General features: G+C 45.3%; 1 protein-coding gene across 2 annotated transcripts in view; it reads left to right on the top strand.

Annotated features, from left to right (window-relative positions):
• CTNNA1 (catenin alpha 1) overlaps window positions 1-24,992 on the top strand; it is a 117,581-nt gene that overhangs the window by 1,435 nt on the left and 91,154 nt on the right. The window contains exons 1-4 of one of the 2 annotated variants that reach the window (XM_066197011.1): window positions 2,701-2,777; window positions 15,160-15,266; window positions 17,138-17,333; window positions 24,044-24,210. In XM_066197011.1, the coding sequence (XP_066053108.1) occupies window positions 15,162-15,266; window positions 17,138-17,333; window positions 24,044-24,210 (468 nt within the window). In that variant the 5' untranslated portion in view covers window positions 2,701-2,777; window positions 15,160-15,161. Of the gene's footprint in view, window positions 1-2,700; window positions 2,778-15,159; window positions 15,267-17,137; window positions 17,334-24,043; window positions 24,211-24,992 lie in introns of those variants that run through there. The other variant, XM_066197010.1, reaches the window with a different exon arrangement.

Here is a 24,992-nt window from a genome sequence, read left to right as displayed (position 1 = left end):
TCCCCCTTCTGAATCGAAACATGCTGTTTAAAAGGACATACTTTGATGTTGAGTCACTGTTCGTCATTTTCAAAGAAACAGTTTCTGAAGCACCACGGAAATGTTTTGACTTTTCTCAGCGGAAACAGACAAAGGTTTAGTAGGTTTTGTTTTTAGAAAGGCTTTGCCCTAACCTTTTCCATAACAATGTGCCTTCAGTCTTTAGGATTTTTTTCAGCCAGCTCTAATAATAGGCCTCCGCATCGGAGATTTAAAGTTTACACAAGGTGGCCGGGGGGAGCGCAGTGGGCAGAGATTAGAAATCCCCTGCTCAAATTGATGTTTTAAAATACAAATGTAATACTTCCCTCACAATGAATTTTCAGGGTTTGAAACATCAGCATTTCTGTGCTGACATGTGTAAGGACAGACATTAATGTGCGGCTTCTTCGTAGGGCTTCTGTTGGTGTGATAAAGTTAACTGAGAGATGTAATAGAAAAGTAATTTGTGTTTTTTCAGCAGCATGAGTATCTTCCTTCTGCAGCAGTAAGATCAAGCAAAAGATCTTGCAGAGGAATCCACATTAAGTAGAAATGTTTATGAGCTGGAAATGCACTTTAGTGGGACTTCAGGCCTGCCTTGCATTTACATCTGCTGTTACTGTTTGGTTTCTGAATGACCTTTCTTATGCATAGCATTAGTTAAGACCACAAAAATACTCAGTGGCCAAACCAGGCTGCTCATCATAGGTGGGTAGTGGGGCTGGTCTGGAGCGAGGACCCGTGTGGCCGTGGTGCTTCTGTTCAGGGCTTGCTGGGTTCTGTGTTAGTGGTGTCTCTTAGCTTTGCTGGACACTGGAGGAAACAGGATGAATGAAAGAGGACTGAGTGTCATTTTGTCAGCATAATGATGAATCACCGACTGGTTTGGGTTGAAAGGGACCTTAAAGCTCATCTGGTTCCACTCTGCTGCCATGGGCAGGGACAGCTTCCTGCCCAAACCCTGCACCTGCTCTGAGCCCTGTCCACCCTGGCCTTGAATGCTTCCTGGGATGGGCCTTCCTGCTCTTGTGCCTTAATTCACATCACTCAAAATCTTGTGCTGGAGAACTTCAGTGTTGAAAGTATGACCTTGAGGAATGGGATCTGTTACTGCTCTGGGAATTCACCCCAACTGTTCTACAGCTAATCTGGAATAGCTCCATTCAGTGAGTTTATAGCTCATGCATTGGTTAAATGGCATTGCAGCTTTAGAGAAAGTGCAGATGTTTGATAATTACTACTTTTAACTCCATACTATTTTAATCCAGCAAATGAGATTTAAAATAGAGCAACCACAAAATTGTGTGCTAGCACCCTGACTGGATGAGCTCCTCTGGAAAGACAAGCACTGAGTGGCCTGCTGTGTCATGAAGCAGAACTGGGTGCAGATGGATTTATTGAGGTGAAGGAGTTCCAGGAGGAATGTGGTCACTGCAACTGGAAGTGGGATTGTTCTCCTTGAGTCACTGAGACTCCTTATCTGCTAGTCAGGGTGAGAATGGGTGTAACTGTGATTTCTGGTGTGCAGAACCTTAGTCCAGACTCTTCTACTGGCAAATTTGATACTGAAATATGATTCATAATTCCTTGTGACTGATGGATTTAAAGAGCCAGCTACCTTTTCTCTCAATATGGTTACATATTTTTTGCTTGTTAATCCCAGATGTACTACAGAAAACATCTGTTATTCCTTTGCTATGTGTTTATAAATATCTCTGGTGGAATTAGAGGAGTAACCTTTTTTCCACATACTCTGTGAAGTGATAGAAATTATTCAATACACAGATCTAAACTAACACAGTTTGCAAAGCAAAATTCTCCCTCAGCCTGACATTCCTTTCTGTTATAATTTGTCTAATTTACAAAACAGCTACTTATTAATCAGTTAGACTCCCAAGAGCCTCTTCTGAAAGGCTTTAAATGCAGGGATCAATGCCTGTATCCTAGGCTTATCTGAAGCACTGAGGGCAGGGATTCTCCACCTCTTCTCAGGTGAGACCCCACCTGCAGAGCTGCCCCAGCCCCGGGGCCCAGCACAGGAAGGAGCTGGAGCTGCTGGAGCCAGGCCAGAGGAGGCTCCAGGATGAGCAGAGGGATGGAGCAGCTCTGCTGGCAGGACAGGCTGGGAGAGCTGGGATTGCTCACCTGGAGAGGAGAAGCTTTGGGCTGAGCTCAGTGTGGCCTTGCAGGGCCCGAAGGAGCTGCAGGAAACATGGAGAGAGACAATTTGCAAGGGCTGGAGGGCCAGGACACAGGGAATGGCTTCCCACTGCCAGGGGGCAGGGCTGGATGGGAAATTGGGAAAAATTCTTGGCTGTGAGGGTGGGCAGGCCCTGGCACAGGGTGCCCAGAGCAGCTGTGGCTGCCCCTGGATCCCTGGAATTGTCCAAGGCCAGGAAGGACAGGGCTTGGAGCAACCTGTGCTGGTGGAAGGTGTCCCTGGCCATGGCAGGGCTTGGAACATGTTGAGTTTCAGGTCCCGCCCAACCCAGACCATTCTGTGATAAGCTCAGGGGTGGAAAAAGCAAACATGAGGCCAGCTGTGGGTAAAGGAATAACCATTACGAAAGCAGAGAGTGGAACAGTGTCCACGAAGCCAAGCTGGAGGCCAGCTGGTTCTCTGGCAGCTCTGTTTTAGTGCATGGAGCGGCACAAGGACAGAGGAGTGTTGATGTTACAGCCCTAAAGTGAGTGAAACTCCTGGTGGTGAGGGGCTTGAGAGCAAAGCAGACACGGCGCTGGCACCAGTGTGGCAGGTAGGATTGCATTGGGCAGAATGTGAGATTCTCAGCCTGTGGTGTACTGTTTTTCCCAAAGAACACCCAGTTTCTCAGCAATCAGTACCCTATTATGGAGTAAATCTGCATATGACTGTATATGCTTAAGGGGCATTTCTGCGTGGAGCTGATATTGAGCAAAGGAGGAGTTGATGTGGTGCAAATTAGGGCAGAAGAGGTACCGTTTGTGCACCCGGTTCTAAAGTAGCCTTCAACAGCTAGTTCAAGGAAGAGGCTGAAACTAATGAGCTTGGTAGGTGCTGAAGGGTCAGGAGAAGAAAAAAATATTTTTTTTTTTTTCCCCCCGGGGGGAGATTGTAGGCCCAGAGTTCTGTCATTGCCATTGTTCAGCAGAAGGTCAAGAGGACATTTAGGTAAATACTAATTTTTTTGCTTTTCATTTAAGGGTCAATGCTATCAGGAACATGTGGCCTTGATGGCTTGTGTGGTTTTCCGTGCTCCGCCTTCCGCTTCTGTTCCCACTTCCCCAAGGGCTCAGGGTTTTCTTTCACTTTATTCTGGGCACTTGTCGAGGTGCTATCTATGTAGATCTAAGGTTCTAGGGGGGAGATTACTTTTTCTGTATCTTTCTCTGGTTGATACAACCTGAGCACAGAAGATCCATTTAAATAAATGGTCTGCACAAGGGCTGCACTAACAATGTAGCTTTACAGTGCCACGGAGGTCAGTTGAATTTTTCATGTAAACAGGGCTGAGCTGTGTGCCTATAAAATGGTGTTTAACCTGTGTAACACTGAGCAGGTCAGTATTCATCTTAGCAAAGTGCTCTTGAGATCTCCAGCTGAAGCTGTAGGTGGGTAAATGTTTTTTTTTAATTGACTGGAATATTGGATTCAGAGCCAGCCTTGTTGAACACCAGAGGACAGAGCTGTGGTGTGCTCAGAAGCAAGAAGGTGAAAGTGGGTGTGAGTGCAACTAATCAAGATGTACAAGCTGCCAGTTTTTGCCCTCTTTCTTGCAAGTATGTCCTTGTAATGTATACTTGTAAACCTAATCTCTTTTAGCATGACTTAAAGACCTAGAGAGTCTCGCTGCTCAATGCTGAAGAGCTGCTCCTGGTCCTGGATAATTCATGATGGGCTGTGGATGTGTGTGCAAGTGACACATCTCATAATAACTCCACTTACATACCATCCAGCTCATTCCAACCAGCATCTGATGTCCTGGTGTTTTGGAGTCTGAGCATCCTGAAACTTCAATTATTTATGAATTTCAAAGGTGGGAAGTTGAGCAATGAACTGTAAGTGGTGCACAGAGGGCTTGATGTGTTCTGATGGCTATTAGCTGAGGGGTCTGTCCTGCTGTGACCCTCATCAGGAGGTTTTGGTTTTACGGGTTCCATCAACTTCTTATTAGTCTACCCCTTGTCTGAGGCCCTAAGTTACAAGCCCTTCACCTGGTCTTGGCTGGGCTGACTGTTACCAGCGACTGAAGTAGGGAATAAAGCAGAAGCTTTGCTTGTTACACTGTTGAGCAGTATCCTCTGGCTCTTTGATGCCTTTGTGGGGTGGTGGATGCTCCAGGATGGGGTTTGGTGTCTTCTTCTGGTTCTCTAGTTATAATTACCGACCCCTGCCACTTTCCTTTATACTGATCCCTACAATCATTTATCGTCATTTATCTTCCCTCCCTCATATCCTCCCCCACCTTTTTCCTGGGTGGTGGCAGTGTGTAAAGCCATCCCTAAAAGGGAAAGCAACTGGCAAGCAGTAAAACAAGCAGTAAAACCATGAGAGAAGAGCAAACAAGTAGCATTGTTTCCCTGAGGTCCTCTGCCAAGGTCCAGCAGTTTAGGAGCGTCCTGAGGCAGGAGCTGAAGCCTGGACTGTCTGTTCTGCAGATGAGCCCAGTGGTCACAGTGGCCAGTACTGGCTCTGACAATCCTGGCTGCAGGTGCAGATCAGCTCTCACGTCATCGTGCTCAGTTGGTGACTTCATGGCTTTTCAGTTTAGAAACCTTGTGAGTCAAATGACTTCGTACAAGCTACTAGGGAAATGAAAGATGCAGAAAATGTTTTGAGTGAAAAGCAGGAATCTCGTTTGGCTCTACGAGAGGCTCTGGAGTGGTTTAAATTTTGGTACAGAGTATGGCTTTGTAGTTCCTGCCACTTCCACTCTTTGGAAAATGTGTTTAATTAGAAACCACTGCCCTTGCAGCTGGAAACACATTTCCTAAGTAACATTAAAGACTGCATCCTGAAAATGGAGATGGAAGAACGCTTTTTGGACAGTGGGCACAGCCTGTGTTCGTTACTCCCTGACACTTCACTGCTGGTGGAGTCCTCAGTCACAACTCTGACTTTGTACAGAGAAGAGTGCAGTATGATTGTGAGGGGGGGATTTTTTCCCTCTCTCCTAGCTGGGGGTTAGGGATTAAAAATAATTGCATAAAATCCAATAAGAGTAGCACAAAGAATGAAAAAGCTGGAGGGTTTATTTGCAGCAAAACAGAATAATGCAGATTAGTTGTGCAGGGCTCAAAGCTTACAACCTCAAGGAGAAAAAGTTAATTTCTGGTCTTTATGCATCAGTACTTTAGTGTCAGGTGTTCTGAGCTGGTTTACTTAGTTTACAGAATTGGTTAAGACAATTTGAATATGATTATTTGATTAACAGAGTATTATTGTGGGCCTAGGGGAAAGTCAATGGCTGTCAGTGAAAGATGCAGTGTTCAGCAGAACCAGAGACAAAGCACTGGTGCAAAGCCAATGGAACAGAATTTTTTAGCTCATCTGGGTTTTGTTCTCTAGGTTTGTCATGTTTCCTGTTCCTGGGGGTGAAAAGAAGGGGTGGAGAGAGAGAAAAATGTGTCTTTAATCAGATGTGAGCTAGTTTCTACTTAGTAAATGTCTATGTTACTACGTTAATTTTTTTTTTTTCCCCCAGCAAGGCCATCCAAGCAGTGACTCCTTTTTCTCAAACCTGGTTCCTTCATGATGCTTTCACGGAATGTGGGTGGGACAGTGACTTTTTTTTTTTTTTTAACAGAGGTTGCTTTAATTGGCCATCTGTCTATGGAGGCAATGACTGGAATGGATTCCTGCCCAGGCAGGTCGTGGTTAGCTCCCACTCCCATGCACCGTGGGGCACCCTTAGCAAGTTTGTACTTGACAGAAGGTGGTTGTGGCTCTGCAGGAACTCTGGGAAGCATCCAAAAATTCATCACACCACTGTGTCTTTACTATTACTTGCTTTGCTCTTCTGGAGAAGCTGTGAAGTTCTCATCAGGCAGTGCCCCAGTGTTCCAATGTCTGCAGCCTTGAGAGGATGGGGTGGCAGAGCATCCTGCTTCAGTGCAGGCCCTGGGAGGTGCTTCACTCTTCCAAACCATGCTTATGCAGCCCATTCATGTTCACTCTTTCTTCTGGGGTTTGTTTTTGTGAATTCCCCCCTTCCCCCTCCCAAACTCACGGCATGTGTTGGTGGAGCTGCAAGTTGAGTTGTCTGAGGGCGTGTGGTGATGGTGCAGTTCTTCCTGTGAGAGGAATTCATTGTTTGTAGCTGAGAGATGTTGCTGAAGGTTGCCCTGAGCGTAAAGTGAAAATCTCGGCCTCATCACCTGTGGGGTTTGTTACTTTTTTCTTTCAAAAAAACTGCTTTGTAATTTTTAGCTAAGACTGACAGAGTGTTCCTGAATCAAAGTGGAGGACTGCAAAAGGACTTCTGAAGGAGTTTTCACAGGAATCTTAGAAAACATTTTACTTTGAAGAGTCTCCACACTCATGTTCTCCTTTTGCTTCAGTGGGTGCTTCTGGTAGGTTTTGCAAAAGGAGAAAACTGGAAAACTTTTTCTGTTCTTAAAACACAGAAGTTTTTGTTACATAGTCCTTAGTTGCTGCTATGCTGAGCATGCAACTGAGAAAGAATATGGTATTTAGTCTCTGGTAATACAAGGCTGTCCATTTGATCCATGTTTAAGTAAATTTTCATCAACCTCATAATTATAGGGAGTCTTTTTTTTTTCCCCAAAAACCATGTGTGTCAGCTCCAACAGCTCCAGTATTTGTGGACTCCTGACAGTTTTAAATTGCTAATGAAGGGCTAGATTTTGAAGATGTGGTCAGCTAAAAGCACTGAAGGATATTGCATAACAGCATATCAATTTAGGAATGAAAATGCAGTTTGAGTGGGGTCAGATTCTGGTTATTTCTGACTCTTTAGCATAAACAGCACTTTTTATTGCAGGTCGAGTGCTGAAGAAGATCAGAACAAAAATCCCCAGGTTTTCTTTTCCCTTTATTACCAGCCATCAGTGAGGTTTTGCAGGCTAAGCAAGAATCAGTTTTGCAGCCATGGCAAATTCTTCAGCCAGCTGATAAAGTGGACTGATTTATAACAACCTTTTACTTATTTAACGTATAATTGTGGCAAAAATTATCTTGTTAAAAGGTTGCCCCTTCCTGCATTCATTGTTAACTTAAGGTTGGTAGTTGGAACCTGTGCTTGGCGTACTTTGGGGTTTGAAGGGCCATGCTCTGAAGCCACAGCCTAGTTATTATATCTGCACTGACTGTGTGTCCCTAGGGTCTGAAATGTGTGCTGTGCTTCAGTGAGTGCCAGAAAGCTGTTCTTTAATTCTTTCTCCATGATTTTAGGGAAGCTTCACAGAGTTTTCTGCCTCAAGAGTAGAAAGAGGCACTGAGGTTGAAAGGGCTCTTGGTAGCTGAATTCAAGTGGTCCAGCAGATGCACAAGACCCTCCTGGGTTCTGAAATCCTGTCTCCAGGCTGAGCCTCCTTGATGTGTTTCAGTGTGAACCTAGTGTTTGAGCCTACAGCTTCAGCGTGAGAGATTGGCTGAGTAAGGGCTGGGTTAAGGAGATTGAAGTTGCCCTCACTGCGTGGATAAGCTCATGAGAGATGTTGCTGTTTGCTTAAAATGCAGGTGTGGTGTCCTGCATGGCCAGAACCTCGCAGTCCTGACCCACGGAGCAGCTAAATATAGCAGTTACAGGTCTGGTAGTTACTTCTTCTGATTTGGGAAGTTATCTTTCATGGTGTTGGTGCAGGTTTTCAGCATAAAATGTACAAACATCCACGTGAAGGCAGAGTGAGTGGTTATTATTCATAACAGTAATAGCTTGCTGGTCATGACACATCCCTTTTTTCCAAATACAAAGTTTTGCAGCCAGAATATTAAAATGAGTTTTAGTTGTAGAGGAGATTCTCTTTTTGAGGAAGAGCATGTGTGTCTTCTAAAGCACTCTTGATACCCTGTCAATCTTCTTTATGGAGTTAGAATCACGCATGAGTTTTGGAAACTGAAAACTGCAGAAATAATTTGGAAGTTTGTTGCAACATACCAGACTATCCATCTGAACAGTTAACTGGGTATAAGCCTGAGTGTGGCTCCTGTATTCTTTCAGGATGTCATCTGTGAACTGGAGCCCTAGTGTGACATAAATAAGTCACTAATTGCACATGCTGCCTGTGATTTGTCTTCCATGCACCTCTTTTCTATATCCTTTGTAGTTAAACAATTCTGTCAGGAAGGAAATGATCAGAGCTGAACACTTGCATAACTGGAGGCAAGAAGCTGCTGTTGGCACCAGCATCTCCCAAGCAAACATCCCATTTGCCATTGTGAAATCTCTGCTGAGGTCCCAGGACCAGCACAGTGAAGCGGCTTATGCAGAGTGTGCCTTCATCCCCTAAGCAGCAGCTGGACCTCAGTGGAGTGAAAACCTGTAGTGACAGAGCACATTCCTGATTCTGACTGAAGATGAATCGCTGGAATCTCCAGCACTGTGACAGTTTGGAAGCTGCTAGGAGATGGCACAGGCTGCCTGGGGGAGAGTGAGGTGTCTTCTTCTGGTGCTGTGCCCTGTGCCCACTCCCATGTGATGCTGCATGGACTGGGCTCTGCTGCCACAGGGAAAAGGTGAGGGGTTCCTTGTGGCTGCTGGCTCTGCTGAGACAGAAGACAGAGTCAGGAATTTAATGGAATTTTGTAGGGACGTTGGATTAGGTTTCATCTCTCAATTCAGGAGCAAGGTCTAAATGCGTGGAGAATAGAGAAGTATTTGTTTGTTACTGGCTGTGTCAGGCTGTCTGATGCGTGTTTCAGATGCCTCTTGTGGGTATTCTCCACAAGAGCAGCAGAGAAAAATTTATGAAAGCAGACTAAGACTCCTGGAACTGGGATGGCACAGGCTTATCTGAACCTGAATATAATCTTTTTTCTTGGGTGGTTACTGCAGTTTGTGAAAAAAAAAAAAACCAACCCAAAACAAAAGGTGTAGCAAAGTTGAATATGCTTGAGTGGCAGGAAATTCCATCCAGGAAAACATGGTCATTGTTTTCTCCAGATGGTTGTTTTATTCAGTGAAGTTATTTCCCACATTTTTTCCATGATTTGTATAGATACCACACTTGAAAGTTTAGTAAAATTGTATTCAATGAAAGCCAAGAGTTTGGGATGAGGTGGAGATGGTCTTACCTTGGTATGATCTGGACATAGCCAGTGTATCTATTCACACCTCGGAATTTGGAGACACTCCGAAGTTTAATAACACAGACACAGACAGTACATCCCACCTTTGGCACCAGGACCTGAGTTTCATAAGACAGGTTCAACTCCAACTCATCCTGTACATACAAACAGAAGCTTTGCCACAACATGGCACCTGAGTTGGTATCAATGCTTCAGACTGAAATTCTTAGCAGTAAGGATTTCTAATGAGGTAGTACCTGCCTGGCATTTATGGTGGGGGACAGGATTTGGTAGCTGAGCTGATGGAATATAAGGTTGAAGGCTATATTAGAAGAGGATGGCTCTCTGTCTTTAGTTGTGTATACTTGATGTTAAATAAAACCAGCTTAAATAAAGTCTGCTTAAATCCTCCTTGAAAAACATCACATACACCAAACATCCTTGACTTGCAGCTATTTGGCTGCCAAGTGTTGCTTTATTTGTGGAACAGGGCAGACAAATTAATTTGGAGACTGTGAAGGGAAAGAATGAAACTTTTTATTTTGTGCATACTCCTAGTTATATGAAAACCAGTTTTGAATTGTCAGTGGATCATATGAAGCCCCAGCATGTGAGCTGAGTTTTATGGAAGTATGCCTTAATCTCTTTGAAACCGAAACTGTTCAGGAGGTTTGCATTAATGGTGCGTTAGATACCCAGCTCCTGAAGATCTTTGATCTTTTGTCTGCCACCTTCAGCAGGGGTCAAGGATCCCTGCTGCTTGTCAGGTGGGTTGGGTAACAAGCCAAGCAAAAGGATTCCATTGGGAACAAGGGGCCTGGCTCATTTTCTGTCTGGAAGGTAGAGCTGGGTCATTGTGTTGTGAATCCCACCATCTTCCATCCCCAGGACCTGGGTAATACAGTCATTATGCCATACAGAGTATCTAGAGACAGTCTGGAAGCACAGTATGGAACCAGATTATCATTCAAAATGAGTGAGACTACTTAAAAACATGTGAGAGAAAGAAACTGCAAAAAACTGCAGTGAAATACCTCTTACTGTTCCTGGGCACATCAGCCCCACAGGATGGGGAACAGCTGAGGAGTCGCAGGAAGGATGTTCAGATAGAGAGTGTCCTCCCAGGTATAAAATGTTCTTGTCCCATGTTCGGTGTTAGGTATTTTGGCTAGCACAATGCTGGAATTCGGCATGTGGTCTGCTGTGCCTGGCAAGGTCAGCTCTCTCTGTGCCAGTCAGACCATTCCTTGAATACCTGCTTCCCTGAGAAAAACCAAGAAATCAGTGAGTGCAGCTAAAAGCTTTTAGAAGGCAGCCTGGCAAGAGAGTTAAAACATGAGGACTGACAGCAGATGTCCTGTTAAAAACTTTTCAGGTAGCACAAGGTGGTGGGGCTGAAGCACAGGAGATGGGCTGTTATTTTTTACTGTGTAACCCAAAGAAATTTACTCTTGCCCAGAGGTGGGGTTGGCTGCAGGATGGTTTGGTACAGGGCAGGTGGAATGGACTCACTCAGTAGTGTCTGAGATACAGCCAGCACTGCCTTCAGGTGTGTGTGTGTGGGAGTGAACCTGGAAAAACAGGACCCTGAGCACTGAGGCCTTTTTGTGATTCACTGGGGTGCAGAGCTTGCTGTTCAAATTGTGCTGCTTTACAGGCTTTTGGAAAAGCCTTGGGTGCCTTTCAGAGCACTTCTGCAAAGCAGCTGCAGAGCTGCATTCCTCTGCTTGCCAATATCTAAAAATTATTTGCATGGCAGTATTATGGAAGTAGGTATCTGAAATTATTTCTAAAACCTTGAATTACCAGTTTTTGAGAACACTCAGACCTTCAGTTGTGGCTTTTGGAGAGAGTATTGTGTGCACATTGGTCTGTGTGTTCCTGGCAGCCCCAGCAGCTCAGACATCTCTCTGCTCAGTCCTTCTCTCCAAGGAGGGCTGGGGCCTGCCCTGGGGGACACTTCAGAAGCAGAGCTCATCTCTATGCTGGTCCTCCCCTGTGCAGTCCCATGTCCTCCATCAGGACAGGACCTGGGAAGTTTTAGTTACCAGCTTCCTCTGAGACTGAGCTCCCTGCAGTGACTGGCCCCATCAGGCCTGTACCAGCGTGGGTCTGTTTGGGCAGGGAGAGGAGCAGAGGGATGACAACGGTGGTTGGTTGAAACAGAACGGAGACCTGTCCTTAATTTTTAGCTGTAAATGAGATCTTGACTGTTTGTACAAAGCAAGAGAGAGTTGTCCAGGGATGATTCTGCTTGCAGATCACTGGCTGGAGCAGAGCTCTGGAAGTGGCTTCTTTAAACTCCTGTGCTTCCCTGCCCTCGTGTCCTTGCCAGCGCATTAAGCCCCTGTAAGAGAGTGTTACTGTTGAACCCTCTGTTGCAATAATGAGTGCCATGATGAACAGGAAAATAACCCAAAGGCTATGCAGTTAACCTTCTGGGCTGGTGAGCGTGGTTGGAGCTTCACATGTCTGAGCATCAGATGTGTGGGGAACACATTCCTGCTCTCTGCAGAAGCTCTGCTTGCTGCTCAGTTTTCAGTGGCTCCTGGTTCAGCTTGGCTGTGGCATCCAGCTTTGCTCTGTGCTCCCACTGCAATGGCTTTGCCAAGGATGCCAGCTGATGGTGCCATCTCCCCTTGCCACAGCAGTCTGTGGTGGCATGGTGAGCCAGATGGGCATCTCAGCCCACCTTGCAAAAATGGATTTCTTTCCTTCCAGCCAAATCAGTCCTTCCCCATCTGGTTAATCGTTCAGGCGTGGGGAAAGCTGTGCCAGTACGGAGGGGGTGTGATGTGCAAATGGGAATGAGTTCCTGGAGGGGTGTGGGAGGATGAACATTGGTCTTTAAGCAGCTTTTCTGCTGCTTATGAAACCACAGGCTGGGCAACCACAACTCCCTGTGCAGTGGTGTTGTTCTATATATTCCTGCACTTGAGATTCAGTGCCGCTCACTCTTCTGCCATGTGGTCTGTGCTGCTCTGTCCTTGAAATTTGTGGGGCTGGGGCATGAAGAACCTGTTCCCATGTCAGTTGAGCTGTCCCAGCTGTCAAACCAGTGCTGCACTGCTCTGCAAGTGAGTTCCTCTTCCAGAGAATGTCCTCTTCCCCGGTCGGTGTTGGAGTGACTGCAGTGGGGGTTGTGGTGTGCTCTCCCAGAGTCAAGGATTAAGCACTCTGCTCCAATATCCCATGATTGTGGTTTACTACCTGTGACGATATTTGAATTCACTGAGGGAGTGCTTGAGCAGTCCCAGGGAAAAGGCAGGTTCCAGAGAACTGAGGGGAATCACAGCCATGCCATACCACAGCCCTGGCAGTTGTCCTTTTATCCCCTAAACCCATCTCACCCATGTGTTGGTAACCTGTAGCCTGTTCCTGTATTCTCCACAAATATTTAATTGAACAAACATATTTATTGCAATGTATGAATGATATCCAAGCCATTGCTGCCAAACAGGCTATTTGATATCAAGCTTTTCTTTTTAGATAAATTTCAATCGTGTTGCTACTAAGTGGTTTTATCCACCATTACTTTTGGCCAATTCATGAACTATCATAGTAATGTGTTTTCAGATGAATTGCCTTTATTGTCCTACTAATACAATTAATGTATCTTCTCATGGTTACCTTGTCCTGCACATTGTTTCTGTGAGAGGTGTAACAGTGTTAACTACACAGAAAAAGCCTTTCTTTAGAAACCTGCTGGAATTTCCAGAGCTCTGGCTCTGTTTCTCAGAAGCCACTAAGGTGGTCAGTATATTTTTCTTTGCTTCTTACGTAGGAAGGATTTGTGCTGAGCTAATGGGGAGGGAGTAAACCAGTGAAATTCCTTGTGGAGGGTGGGAAACTCCCTGGGGGTGAAGGGCTTTTCACAGTGTGCCCTGTGCCAGCATCTGGGCTGTAGCACAAGCCAGTGGAATACGAAGGGGAGGGATTGAGAGAGAAGGTTAATTAATGAGTTCACAGTGCCTAGTGGTCGCTGTCAGAGGTCGGGGAGGACAGGAGGTGACCACCTTCCACCCTCCTGTGGCTCCTTGGGGGCTCTGGAGCTGTGGCCTGGCTTGTACTCCGGAGCTGGAGCCTTCATCTGCGCCCACTGCTTTTCCAGTGTACATCATCAGAAGCGTTACATGTATGCTAGCATCGGTCGGGCTCTTTCTACTCTCTCTCTTTTTTTTAAGCTTTCAGCTTTTACAGTTTTGGGTTTTTTTTCCCCAGCACTGTGGGCACTTGGAGCGTGGGTGTAGTGGAGAGCTGAATGCAGCTGGGTGGTTATTCCTGCCTTGCACTTTGTGAAGTTGTGCTTTAGTGTGTCAGCTTTGGTCAGCGCTGCTGGAGTGAGTTCTTAATCTCTGCTATGGTGCCCGTGGTGTGAGAGCCCGTGGGATGGCTGGGGAGCAGCCCTGAGCCAGGTGATGCTGAGCCCTGGCTGAGCTCCTCCAGTGCCCTGGAGCTTTTATTCTTCCCCGGGAAACAAGCAGCCCTTCTGTGCACAATTAGCTGTTGGGGGTCGGGAGAGAGCAGTTGGTTGTTGGTACGTGTTGTAAACATTGTTGGTTACCAAAATTAGTGCCTTGCCTCCTGTTTTTTAAAAACAAAGAGATGTTGTGCTCGTCTGGCAGCTTGGGGACATCTGGTGCTGTCAGAGCAACATGACTGCTGAGATGATGTGCAGGCAATGCCCTGGCCAGAGAAAGATTAAAAATATCAGCTAATGAGCTTTAAAATTACCTCAACAGTAGTTGTTTAGGAAGATGGGTGAAGAAGATTTAGGAAGTCAATTTCTCTTCCTGACTTTTTTAAAAATAAAAAAAGTTACAAATGTAGGTTTAGTCTAATCTTGCATTTTGAGGTCAGCCCAAAGCAGGAAGAGCTAGAATCTATTACGTCTGAAGTGATATGAATTGGTTTTATGGATCTGTAATACTTTAAATCCACTTCTTACTGAAATTATTGTTCGGTTTATTCTTTCGTTGTAATGTGCAGCATCATGGTGTTAATCCAGTGATTTGTTTTAGTTCCCTATTTTTAGTTCTATTTTTTTAGACTGCTGGTCTCAACAGCAGAGCTATTTTAGTAGTTTCGCTCAACTTTTCCCATAAGTATGTTTGCCGTTCCGTTGGGATGTTGATATAAAACTGTAACGGGAAGGAACGGCTCAGTGACAGCTTTGAACAGATCTCTTCATGCAAATCTGCTTTTCCCTCCTATGCAAATGTTAAGGAGAAGTGTAATAGATATGTAAGCTGTTAAGTATGAACCAGCTGGATTTTCTGGCTTTGTGAGGCTTATGTTCACTCCTTTACCTTTGTACTCCCCAAAGGTGAACTGGGTGAAGGGGGAGGGTGCTTGGCCTGGGTTAAACCTGGCTCCTGCTTTGGCAGAGCCTTTGGGCAGTGACTCTTGGTGGGGCTGAGGACAGGGGTAGCATTCCGGAGCTGCTGAAGTCAAGGGGTTCCCTTCTGCTCCCCCATATCTTGGGCTGTGTCTGAGGGCTGGTCTGGGGCACAGGGGAGCTGGCCCTGGAAGGGAGGTGGTGCCAATTGGGCAGGGGCACCCAGCTTCATGGGCAAAGCGCCTGCACTACCTGTGGGCCTTCTTCATTGCTTGGGGACCACCAGAGAATAGCCCAGGCACTGCTGATCTTGTCATTGCTCTGATAAAACAGTGTGGGTTTATTTGCTTTTGGTTCTAGTTTCTAACCAGAATGTGCAGGTAATATCTGTATATTGTCATAACATTTTGTCAAACTCGCACCATTTGAATCAAAGCTGATGTTTCTGGAGATGCTGTAACCTTCACTTACACTAAGTGGATGTTTTGTGTTTACATGCTGCATTTTAATTTATTTTTGAGATGCATCAACAATATAAAATGATATTAATGTAGCTCTTTTCCTCTGGCAGAAATGACTGCTGTCACTGCAGCCAACGTGAACTTCAAATGGGACCCCAAAAGCCTGGAGATAAGGACACTGGCAGTTGAAAGGCTGCTCGAGCCTCTTGTTACACAGGTAGGGAAAAGATGGGGCAAAATAAACAGTCATAAACATGAATGCCTGTTTCGGTGTTTTATTTTAATTAAGTCACAAAGCTTAAATTCTAGGTATAAAACACTACAAACTAAAAATAAAAAAAGTCTACAAGCAGTTTCTTTGCTCAGTTTCATTGGAACAGTCACTGGCCGTGAGTCCAGGGAGGCTGTGCTGCTTCAGCACCTGATTAGACACAGTGGCTACTAACATGCATTTCTACACTTCTGATAGAAATAATGTTCCATGCCTACACTTTGTGCTGGACTTGTGAATAAAAGCTTCTTTCTGTGTGGTGTATATGCCCCAGTGGATAGCACTGAAGAGCACAGGAAGGCTGGAATAAGTCTTGTAAATGGGAGCTGTATGTATTGGGTGTTTTGAAAATTCTTGGGAGAGACTTTCTGGAGGTCTGGAAGAGAAGGTGCACAGGAGACAGTTCACTTGATGTCTTCAGTATTGTTTTCCTGGAATGTGAAATGTCTAAATTGACTAAATGAACTGGACACAATTCCTGCTAAGTACAGATGGGAATGATCAAGTTTTGCTTCCAGTATTATTCCCTTTCATCACCAAACTGCTGTCTGTACCTGCTAGTTGTTCCCTCTGGATCCTCAGGTGGGCAGCTGGAACTGCTGAAGTTACTGATGGAGTCTTTACTTAAGAGAAATTGTCCTAATTTGGCAAACTTGTTTACAGTACCTTTTTCACCAAGTGCAGTGTCTGTAACTTACTCCTCAAGGAATAAGCCCAACAGGCTGTACTGGCAGTCCCCAGTTTTCTGAATGATGTGGCTGGCAAAATACAGAAAGGGAACTGGAGCAAATTGCCTTGTTGCAACTTGTTCCTTATTTGTGGAACACAATGACCTGAGACTACCCAGTACAAATGCTCCCCATTAACCAACTGCAGTATTCCCAACTGATGGCTTTCCCTCTCTGCATTAGCCAGCTGGGAAGATAGATTCAGCTCTGAGGACCTTTATGTCAGCAGCCCTTGGACTTTCCAGAGTAGTAATTTTTTTAGTATTGTAATTTAACGTCCCTCTGAAGTAGCTTTGTGTGCGTTTTCCAAAGCTTCTCAAAAAGGAGAGGAAAGAATAAGGCAGGTGGAGAAGTGTGTGCGGATTTTGTGATATGCCTGTGTTGGATGGAAGGGAATGGATCCTGATCCTGAGCTCAGGGAGCATCTGGGGGTCTCCTGGCCTCTGGTGATGACTCTGCTCCCAGCTGGGTTTCAGTTTAAGACACTCAGCTTGGAAATATTTGTTGATTGCAGGATGATTGTGAGAGTTCAGTTGTGTGGTTTTTTGGGTTTGTTTTGGTTTTTTTTTTTTTTTTAGAGAAATAATGAGCTTTACGAAGTCCTTTGCTCTCCATTCAGCCCCTTGGCTACAGCACTGTTTTGGACTGAAAAGATACTGTGTCTCTACATTTCTACTGGCACAGGCTTCAACCTTGTCTGGGGTCTCCTATGACTGGAGAGTTATCCCAAACTAATTATCCCCACCTTGGTTTTTTAATGTGGTGCCAAAGAGCTCTGGCCTGTTACTGAGACTGCAGTTTATCAAAAATACAAATAGCTCTTCATTCTGAAAATCAACTTTTGAGTTGTGCTGCTGATAAGAGAAATCTTGGAGCTGTTCAGCTGCATTTATTTTGCTCATCTAAAGAATCAAGAAGCATGGTAGCGTTTAAATGTGAAAAACACTCATTAAGTTAGCTTTTGGAGCTGGCAATAGTGCAGGTATTAGCAGTACACTGTCTAGAAAAAAAAATACATGTGGCCTTACTATCAAATGGATAAACATTAAATTTGATGTTGGGTTTTTTCCCTTCCATCTATGCCTTTAGGTAACAACATTGGTTAACACCAGCAACAAGGGCCCCTCCAATAAAAAGCGAGGCCGTTCTAAAAAGGCCCATGTCTTGGCTGCTTCAGTTGAACAAGCAACAGAGAATTTCCTGGATAAAGGAGATAAAATTGCAAAGGAGAACCAGTTCCTGAAGGAGGAACTGGTGGCAGCTGTGGAGGATGTTCGCAAGCAAGGTAAGAGTGTGGATCTGGTGGCTTCTCAAACTGTGGCTCTTCAGAGCAAGTAGAACCATTCCCACTTCCCTTTGATGCTCTTTCTAATGACTCTGCACCTCTCAACTTGTGGGTTCTCAGCTTGCCTCTCTGGCGTCCCTGAGCAGTAATGTAACTGGATAGGTCTGGAAATTGGATGGCCCAAGTAGAGGTTACAAAGAGAAGCAGAAGGACTGATTCTTTGAAGAGCATTAAAAAATTCAGTTTAGGCTCAAAAGTAAGTGTGCTCTTTGCAGCTATGGATTTTATGGGACTACATCTCAAATATATCAGTAACTTCTTCAATATCTGCCTGTAGACAGACCAGCACTGTAGGAGGAAGAGCTAAGTGTTGACTCGACAGAGATGTGTTTCTTGAATATGTAAAATGTAAACAGCGCCGAATGGAATGCGACGACCTTGATTCAATATTCCAGGCTTCCTTCCTCACATCTAATATTGATTTTTATCATTTTCTTTTTTACTTTCTTGGAGCAGACCTGCAGGAAAAGCCTATGGAGCTAACTTACTCTAAAATATGCACTAGTAAATATTGTTGCTCATAAATCATTTATCATTCTTCCAGTCATGAGTCTTTTCTATGCTTCAGTGAAACCCAGTCAACTGGTATTAATGGTGACGGCTGCTGCTGCAAAAAAGGGAAAACTCATTAGCATTAATTACTTGTTTGGAGCTGAAGTTGCAGAGTGGTGAAATATTAGTTGAAAATGGTTCTAAGTTCTGGATGAGCCTGGTTGACAGACCAAAGCAAGATCAAGGTAAGAAGGCTGCAATATAAGGGGCTAATTGAGTTGGCTTAATCTAACAACAACAAAGAGCGAGAGAGCCCCCTTTGACTCCAGGCTTTAATTGTTGGTGCTTGACTGCTACTCAGTCGAGAGTCAGAGCTCATCTGTGGGTACCTCCAAACAGCTCAGTCATGCTGGTGAGAGAGGGAGCTCTGCTCAGCCCTCGGGACTGAGAACTTCCCTGAGCTGGATTTGTAGCTGAATATTGCAGTGAGAAGCTGGTGGGAAGGAGAGACTGATAAAAAACCTTCCAGATGACCCTTTCCCATGTTTCTTGGCTCCTTCTTGGTTCTGAGACTACACATGGGCTTGATGCCAAAACCTCCCTGCTCTGTTGGCTTTGACAGAGGAGGTGAAGCTCCTAACTGAGAGGTGCTGGAGTGAAATAACTTCCCACTTTAAAGTTGCTTCACTTCTTCCTCCCTTTTTGCTGCTTGCAGCCTGTGTGGATTCTGGTGTAGAAGGGGTGGCTGTGCCTGTTTCCTCAGGCTGGTGGGTTGTCAGACTGCATTGAATCTCCTGGACACAAGAGGTGCCCACCGTCCTCTGTGGGGACACATTTGCAACACAACCAGAGGTCAAAGCTGTGCCAGTGTTTGGCCAGAACAGCAGAGCACCTTTTGATGAGGAAATTAAAAATCAAACCAGCCTTTGAGGAAATAGGAAGCAAGTGGTGAAAAATGAGCTAGAACAGTGGGAAGGGTTATTGCTGCCAGTGCCCAGGAGGATTGCAGTTCTCAGCAGTGCTAGTAACAGCAGGGAGATACAACCTCCCAATGTATGAGGTTATGCACACTCTGTGCACTTCAGAAGCCTCCCAGTATTGTGTCAGACCAGTTGAACTCATGAACTGGAGAAACAAGGAAAGTGTGATGCAAAACCTTGTGCATGTGCTCTGCAAAGCTTCCTGGCGTTGTTGCCTTTACCTGCCTTTTGCAGCAGGGGCAGGAGTGGAGAGGAGAACCTGGGTGTCGTGGTCAGCAGCAGGGTGATCATGAGCTGGCAGCAGCAGTGGGATTATAGATATCGCGCACAATTAATCTTCAGCGGAGGACAGGAAAATAGCATTAATAATGCCTCTGTTTAAAGTAGGGAGTGGTTTAGTTACCATAATACAAAAAGATGAATGAATGTAGACAGGGATTATGAAGATGATTAGGACAATAGATAACTTGTCTCATCAGAGAAAATTAAATTTTTTTTTTTAGTCTAGCAAGAGGAAGATTGAGAGAGTACATGATTTTATTGAGCATGCTTGTTCATAAAATCCCATTTGTTGGGGTAAAAACAAAGAACTGAAAAGAGCTATTTTGAATGAATAATGGCATGGCTGCCTATTAAATCAATGTAAGTGAATCTTCAAAATCTTGGTTTTTTACAATGGAAGAATAAATTACAGCAAGCAAGTTAATGGAATATCCCACAGTAAGATTCGTGGCCCTTTAAAGCTTTGGACTTTGGATTTCTTATAAAGTAATGAAACTTTTAAAGGTTTTGAGCAGAAAAGTAGAGATAAGGAATCAAAGTGTTTTTCAGAATAGATCCTGCTGTGGTTATAGAAAAGACTTGGTATAAGGAAAGCATTTGATGTGAACATCTTGAATTTCAGCATTGCTGTAGTATTTGTTACAGGCATTTCTGCCATCAGAGGTTTGCTGGATAACAGAAGGTGCAACACTGGTCCTGCCCAGCCTTGCTCCCCCCTGCAAGCTCTGTGTGAAGTCTCACTGTGTTGGAGTGCTCAGCTCCTCTGGCAGTGTTGGGAGGTGCTTTGGAACTTGAACCAGTCCCTTGGCCAGGTGCTTGGCACTGAGACACCTTCCAAACTGGGCTCAAGAAGGAAATTTTGGGGTCAGATTGGCAAGGCTACTCCTGATTCCCTCGAATGCTGATGGCTACAGCTCTCTGTCTCTATATCTGCATATGAGCATGAGGATCCAGAGAATTCACTGTGCTCTCCTGTTGTGTGTCTTCTCTAGCAACTTTACATAACTGACCAAAAATTAAAGCTTAACATTAAAAAGCCTAAGCCTGTGTGTAGGGTTTGAGGTAAGAGAAGGGATGAATGCTTTGATGGCTGAGGTTGCATATGCAGGGGAATGAGCCAACTGATTCAGCTCAGTGTCCTTCTGCTTTATGCTTCTAAGTGAAGGGTTCTTCAAAACTGAACAGTGAGATGAATTATGAAAGGGGAAAACAGTTTTTTCAGCTGTTCATCACAGAGGATGTCTGGCTTAAGGATTTCCAAGGAGCAGGAGGAGGCCAGTTGTGGAACATCTTGAAGTTAAATACTGAATTGTTCTTGGAAAATTCAACTTCAAAATTCTGTTGTGACCAGTTAGCTAAATTTCTTAGAAGGGTACAATGAGTTCGGTTGGTTTCCTGCAACAAAGCTTTAGAAGTGTGCCACTTTGAAAAGCCATAACCTGAGGGAGCTCTGAAGTGGCTCTTGGCAAACTGCAGGAGTGTTGTAGGCAGTATATGGATTTAATTGAAGACAAGACTAGGGATTATCAGAAGCTTTTGTTGCCATAAGTATCATCAACTCCTATGTTGATATGGCAAAAGTTGGTGTGGGGCCTCATCCTTTAGAGCGGAAAGCCAGGCCAGCCCGCTGTGACACTGCTGGTGGGTGTTGAAGGTGGCATTATTGGTGAGATAGGACTTCAGTATCCAGAGCAGTAGAGCCTTGAAACTCTGATTTCCTGCTTGCCTTTATTTGTTGGGGAATGGCAACCTCTGGGGAAGTCTGGTGGGGTGCTGTGAGCAGGAGGGAATGGCCTGGTGGCACTGGTGTGTCCCTGGCACTGCTGGCATAGCAGCCTGGGGCCAGCTTTGAACTGAAGTGCTGAAAAGTATGAGGTGATGTGTGGGCACGAATCCCCAGCTTGGCAGAGGAGCAGCAGTACCCTTGTGTCCTGGCTGGCCTGTCCTGCCTGCTGCTGTGCCCTCCTGTCAGTGGTGGTGTGGAGCAAGTTCTGTCCATGGTTATCATGTTCCGTGCTGGGAGCAGGGTTAATGGTCCTGCCTGAAAGTGCTGTCACACCCTGTGGGCACGGGGGAAAGAGACAAGGAAATGGGAGTTTTCTTTTGATGGACTGGAATCTGACCATTTTTAAAATGGGCTTTGTTTTGAATTGAATCCTTTTATTGAATTCTTAGTGCTTTGACAAGATCATAGGATGGCTCCTGTTGCCTTTTCTTTTCTCAACTCTGTTTTATTTTCGTTCCCTTCTAATATCTAATGAAGATCTAAGGTTATATTGGAAAAACAGACTACTCACACAAGAGTTTGTACGAGCCTTATAATCTGAGTCTCATAGTTGGAGTCTTCTCCACTGTGTTACCTTAACTCTTAAAATCCTTCTTACCAAGTGGTTGCGTTACCAGCGTTGAAAACGGGAAGATGGTGCTGGATCCCCTTGCCAGTGCTGATGTGCACACACCATGCAGTACCTGCATATTGAGGCCAGGCCAGAGTGCCCTCTTGCCCTTTGAATCCAGCTAAAAGAACTACCCCAGAGTGCTTTCCCTTTATAAAAGAAGTCTGAAAGCCAGCTTCCCTTAATTGACAGAAATGTATATATATGCAACAACTTTAAATATAATCTGCTTTTAATTTTGGGAAGCTAGTTATCTTTTGACACCCTGACAAGCCGTTTGAAACTCACTAAATCTTTTAAAATCTCTTGTTAAAATAAAAGGGAATAGGATTTTATTTTAGGACTGGCTTGAAAGGTTGCAATTTAAGAGATGGGTAGAGGATAATTCTGGGTTGTAACTTCATTAGCAATTTCTGTGATTCACGTGAGGCAAGTGGCCCAATAAATGATAACAACATCTTGGGAGTTGAAAATGTAGGAATTTTATGTATAAGTAAATAAGGAAGGAAATATTTGTACTCAGTTTTGGTTCTGGCGTATCACAAAATGGCCTGGATTGAAAGGGACCTTAAAGCCCATCCAGTGCCACCCCCTGTCTGTGGGCAGGGACACTTTTCCACTGTCCCAGGCTGCTCCAAGCCCCATCCAACCTGGCCTTGGACACTTCCAGGGATCCAGGGGCAGCCACAGCTTCTCTGGGCACCCTGTGCCAGGGCCTCAGCACTCTCACAGGGAGGAATTCCTTCCCATTATCTCTAAACATACTCTGTTTGAAACCATTCCCCTTTATTGTGTTACTTCATGCTCTTGTAAATATATAGCTTTAAATCCTGAGGTTGTCAATGGATTTCATACTTGTGGTGATGACTTTTATTATTAGCCTGTTCCAGAAGGAATAAAGAAAGGGTCAGGTCAGCTGTGCTGAGGTTTTGTAATTTCCTGGCTATTTGAAGCTTTCAGCATTGCTGGTACATCATCTCTCACCCGTCTGGAAATCTGGAGTTCTTTACCCTTGTTAAAGTAATGAGTTGTGTTCCCCAAAGCTGGGTAGGGGATAGCTTTGGGTTGATATTCAGAGCTGGCCTGTTCTTGGACAGAAGCTTTTTTTGCTGTGTCCCAATACAGAAGTAGCATATTTTTATCTTCAAATGTTATGTGCCACTCTTGGTTGTATTATTTAAGATGATGGAAGGGTGTTACATAGGGGGGAGCATTTGAAGAAAATCGAGTGTCTTGATGTGGTTGCTTGGGCAGGCTGGCAGCTGTGCTTGGGCTGAATTTAGCTGTGAAGGTGTAGAGTGAGTGCCTGGGTGGGAAAAACTTTCTGGGCAAGATATTATGTATGAGGATGGTTAACCCCAGGCTCTCCAGCTGTTGGCATTTCTGAGCAGTTAAAAATAAGCGGAAGCCTCCTGGGACCGCATCACGCAGAGATTTTGGTGCAGCCCTTGCCCTGTTTGGTGTGGGGGGCTCCATGGGACTCACTGTCAGCTGTCACTTGTCAAGCGCTGGTGGAGGTTTTTTAGTCTCAATCTGAGACATGCTATTTTTGTTTCAGCGTTTGGCCACATGGACACTTTTCATACAGGTTTTTGGGAAGGCTCTGAAACAGCAGCTAGCTGTAGCAATCTGCTTTCTGGTCATCCCTCGCTGCCTGCAAATCCCTGACCCTCAGGACCCACCGTTTTCTGAGTCCTAGCTGTTTTCTTAATGTTTCTGAGATGCAGAGGGATCCAAGGATAACAGTGTGGATTCCGAAACTCACTGCTGTGGTACTGGAAGCTGCCCCAAAAAGTGAGGGAGAAATCCAAAATTTACTCCTCTGACTATATGCAGGCATTACTTTTATGCTATGTGAATGCCTTCTGGAGAAATTGCTCTAGCTGTGCAAAGTGGCCTTTGCTTTTCATAGTTAACCAATGGCATTGTTACCATCTGAAACCCAAATTCTTTGCTCCTGCACCAGATGCAGCCCCACAGGCTATGAAATGTTGAAGCGTTTTACGAAGCGCTGCCTGGCTTTGAATTCCAACCAGGGCATATCCAGCCAGGTCATCGCTCCGAGTTGTTTACAGTCCCAGGAGCTGTGGCAGCTCGCTGCATGTTTACAGGGCTTTCTGCTGCTTTCTGCTTAACTCCTACACGCACACAAATCAAAGCTTTTGCTCAGGCTTTGAAAGCATTGGAGCTTGGGAAATAACTGCAGCCCTGCGAAGGCGTGCTGAATTCACCTCTCTAGAGAATTCTGGCATGCTGAAACACCTGTACAACTGGAAATGAGGACCAAAGTGTGATTTCCCAGCCCTTCCTCCCTGCACAAGCCCCTCTGCCCCAATGCCATGTGGTAGCTGTACTTACAGGTAGCCACACGCAGCATTAATTGTCAGCCGTATTTCACAAACCTTTTGTTTTAGAGATTGAGGTTGGGTAAGGAATCTGTCCAGTGACTGAGGCGATGCTGTGTGATACTGAAGCCAGCCCCTGCTGTCCCCCCATGCAGGTGACCTGATGAAGAGCGCGTCGGGGGAGTTTGCAGACGACCCCTGCTCGTCGGTGAAGCGCGGGAACATGGTGCGGGCAGCGCGCGCCCTGCTCTCCGCCGTCACCCGCCTGCTCATCCTGGCTGACATGGCAGATGTCTACAAGCTGCTTGTTCAGCTCAAAGTTGTAAGTGTGGGGCTCTGCTGTGCCTGGCACGCCGGGGACGCTCTGCCAGGTGCCCGCTGTGTGTGTGACCCCGTGGGGTGTGCGCTTGGCAGTAGCTCCCTTCTGCAGTGGGGGGGTCTGGGGGGTTTTTCCTCTCAGCAGAGTGTGGGGAGGGTCTGGGGGTTTTTTCTCTCAGCAGAACGTGTATAGTGGGCGTGTGTCACTCATTTTTATACTCGCTGTCAGTAGCTTTTGACACTGAGCTGCACTCTGTTCTCAACTTTGAGTACAGAAACTAACACAGCCCTGGTCTGCAGCTGCAGATGAGAGCCAGCCCTTTCATCTTACAGAATTTGGCTTTCTTATAACCAGTACTCCCTTGCAGCTACGAGAGATGAGTAGCTTTGGCAGGATAAATAAAAATAAAACTGCACTGTTTGAGGAAGCCTTTCCTTCCCTTGAGCAGCAGAGTGGCTGAGTGGTTTGTGCGGAGTTTGAAGTGAAATGACATTGGATACTGGGTCTTCTTTGCAAACGAGCTTTGAGGACTCTCCTTGTGCTCTTTGGTCGCTGCTGTGGCTCTGCCAGGGCCCTGGACTCCTTCATGCTCTTTCAGATGTACTTGACTGTCTCTGATACCTGGTGACTATGAAGTGGTAGCTAAGCACTGTATCCTCTTAGCCTTAAAGTGTCTCTCTCCAAAAAATAACAGGGGGCAGGGGAAGATTGCTTTCTCTGTCTGCCATGAAATACATTCTGAATTACCTCCTGACCTGTGGATTGTATTGCTTGGAAAAATATGT

This window comes from Chamaea fasciata, unplaced genomic scaffold (genome assembly GCF_029207755.1).
Source record: "Chamaea fasciata isolate MVZ Bird 193981 ecotype frontalis unplaced genomic scaffold, bChaFas1.0.hap1 SCAF_15, whole genome shotgun sequence".
In the NCBI taxonomy this organism is placed as follows: domain Eukaryota; kingdom Metazoa; phylum Chordata; class Aves; order Passeriformes; family Sylviidae; genus Chamaea; species Chamaea fasciata.
This window is presented reverse-complemented; position numbering and strand designations above follow the sequence as displayed.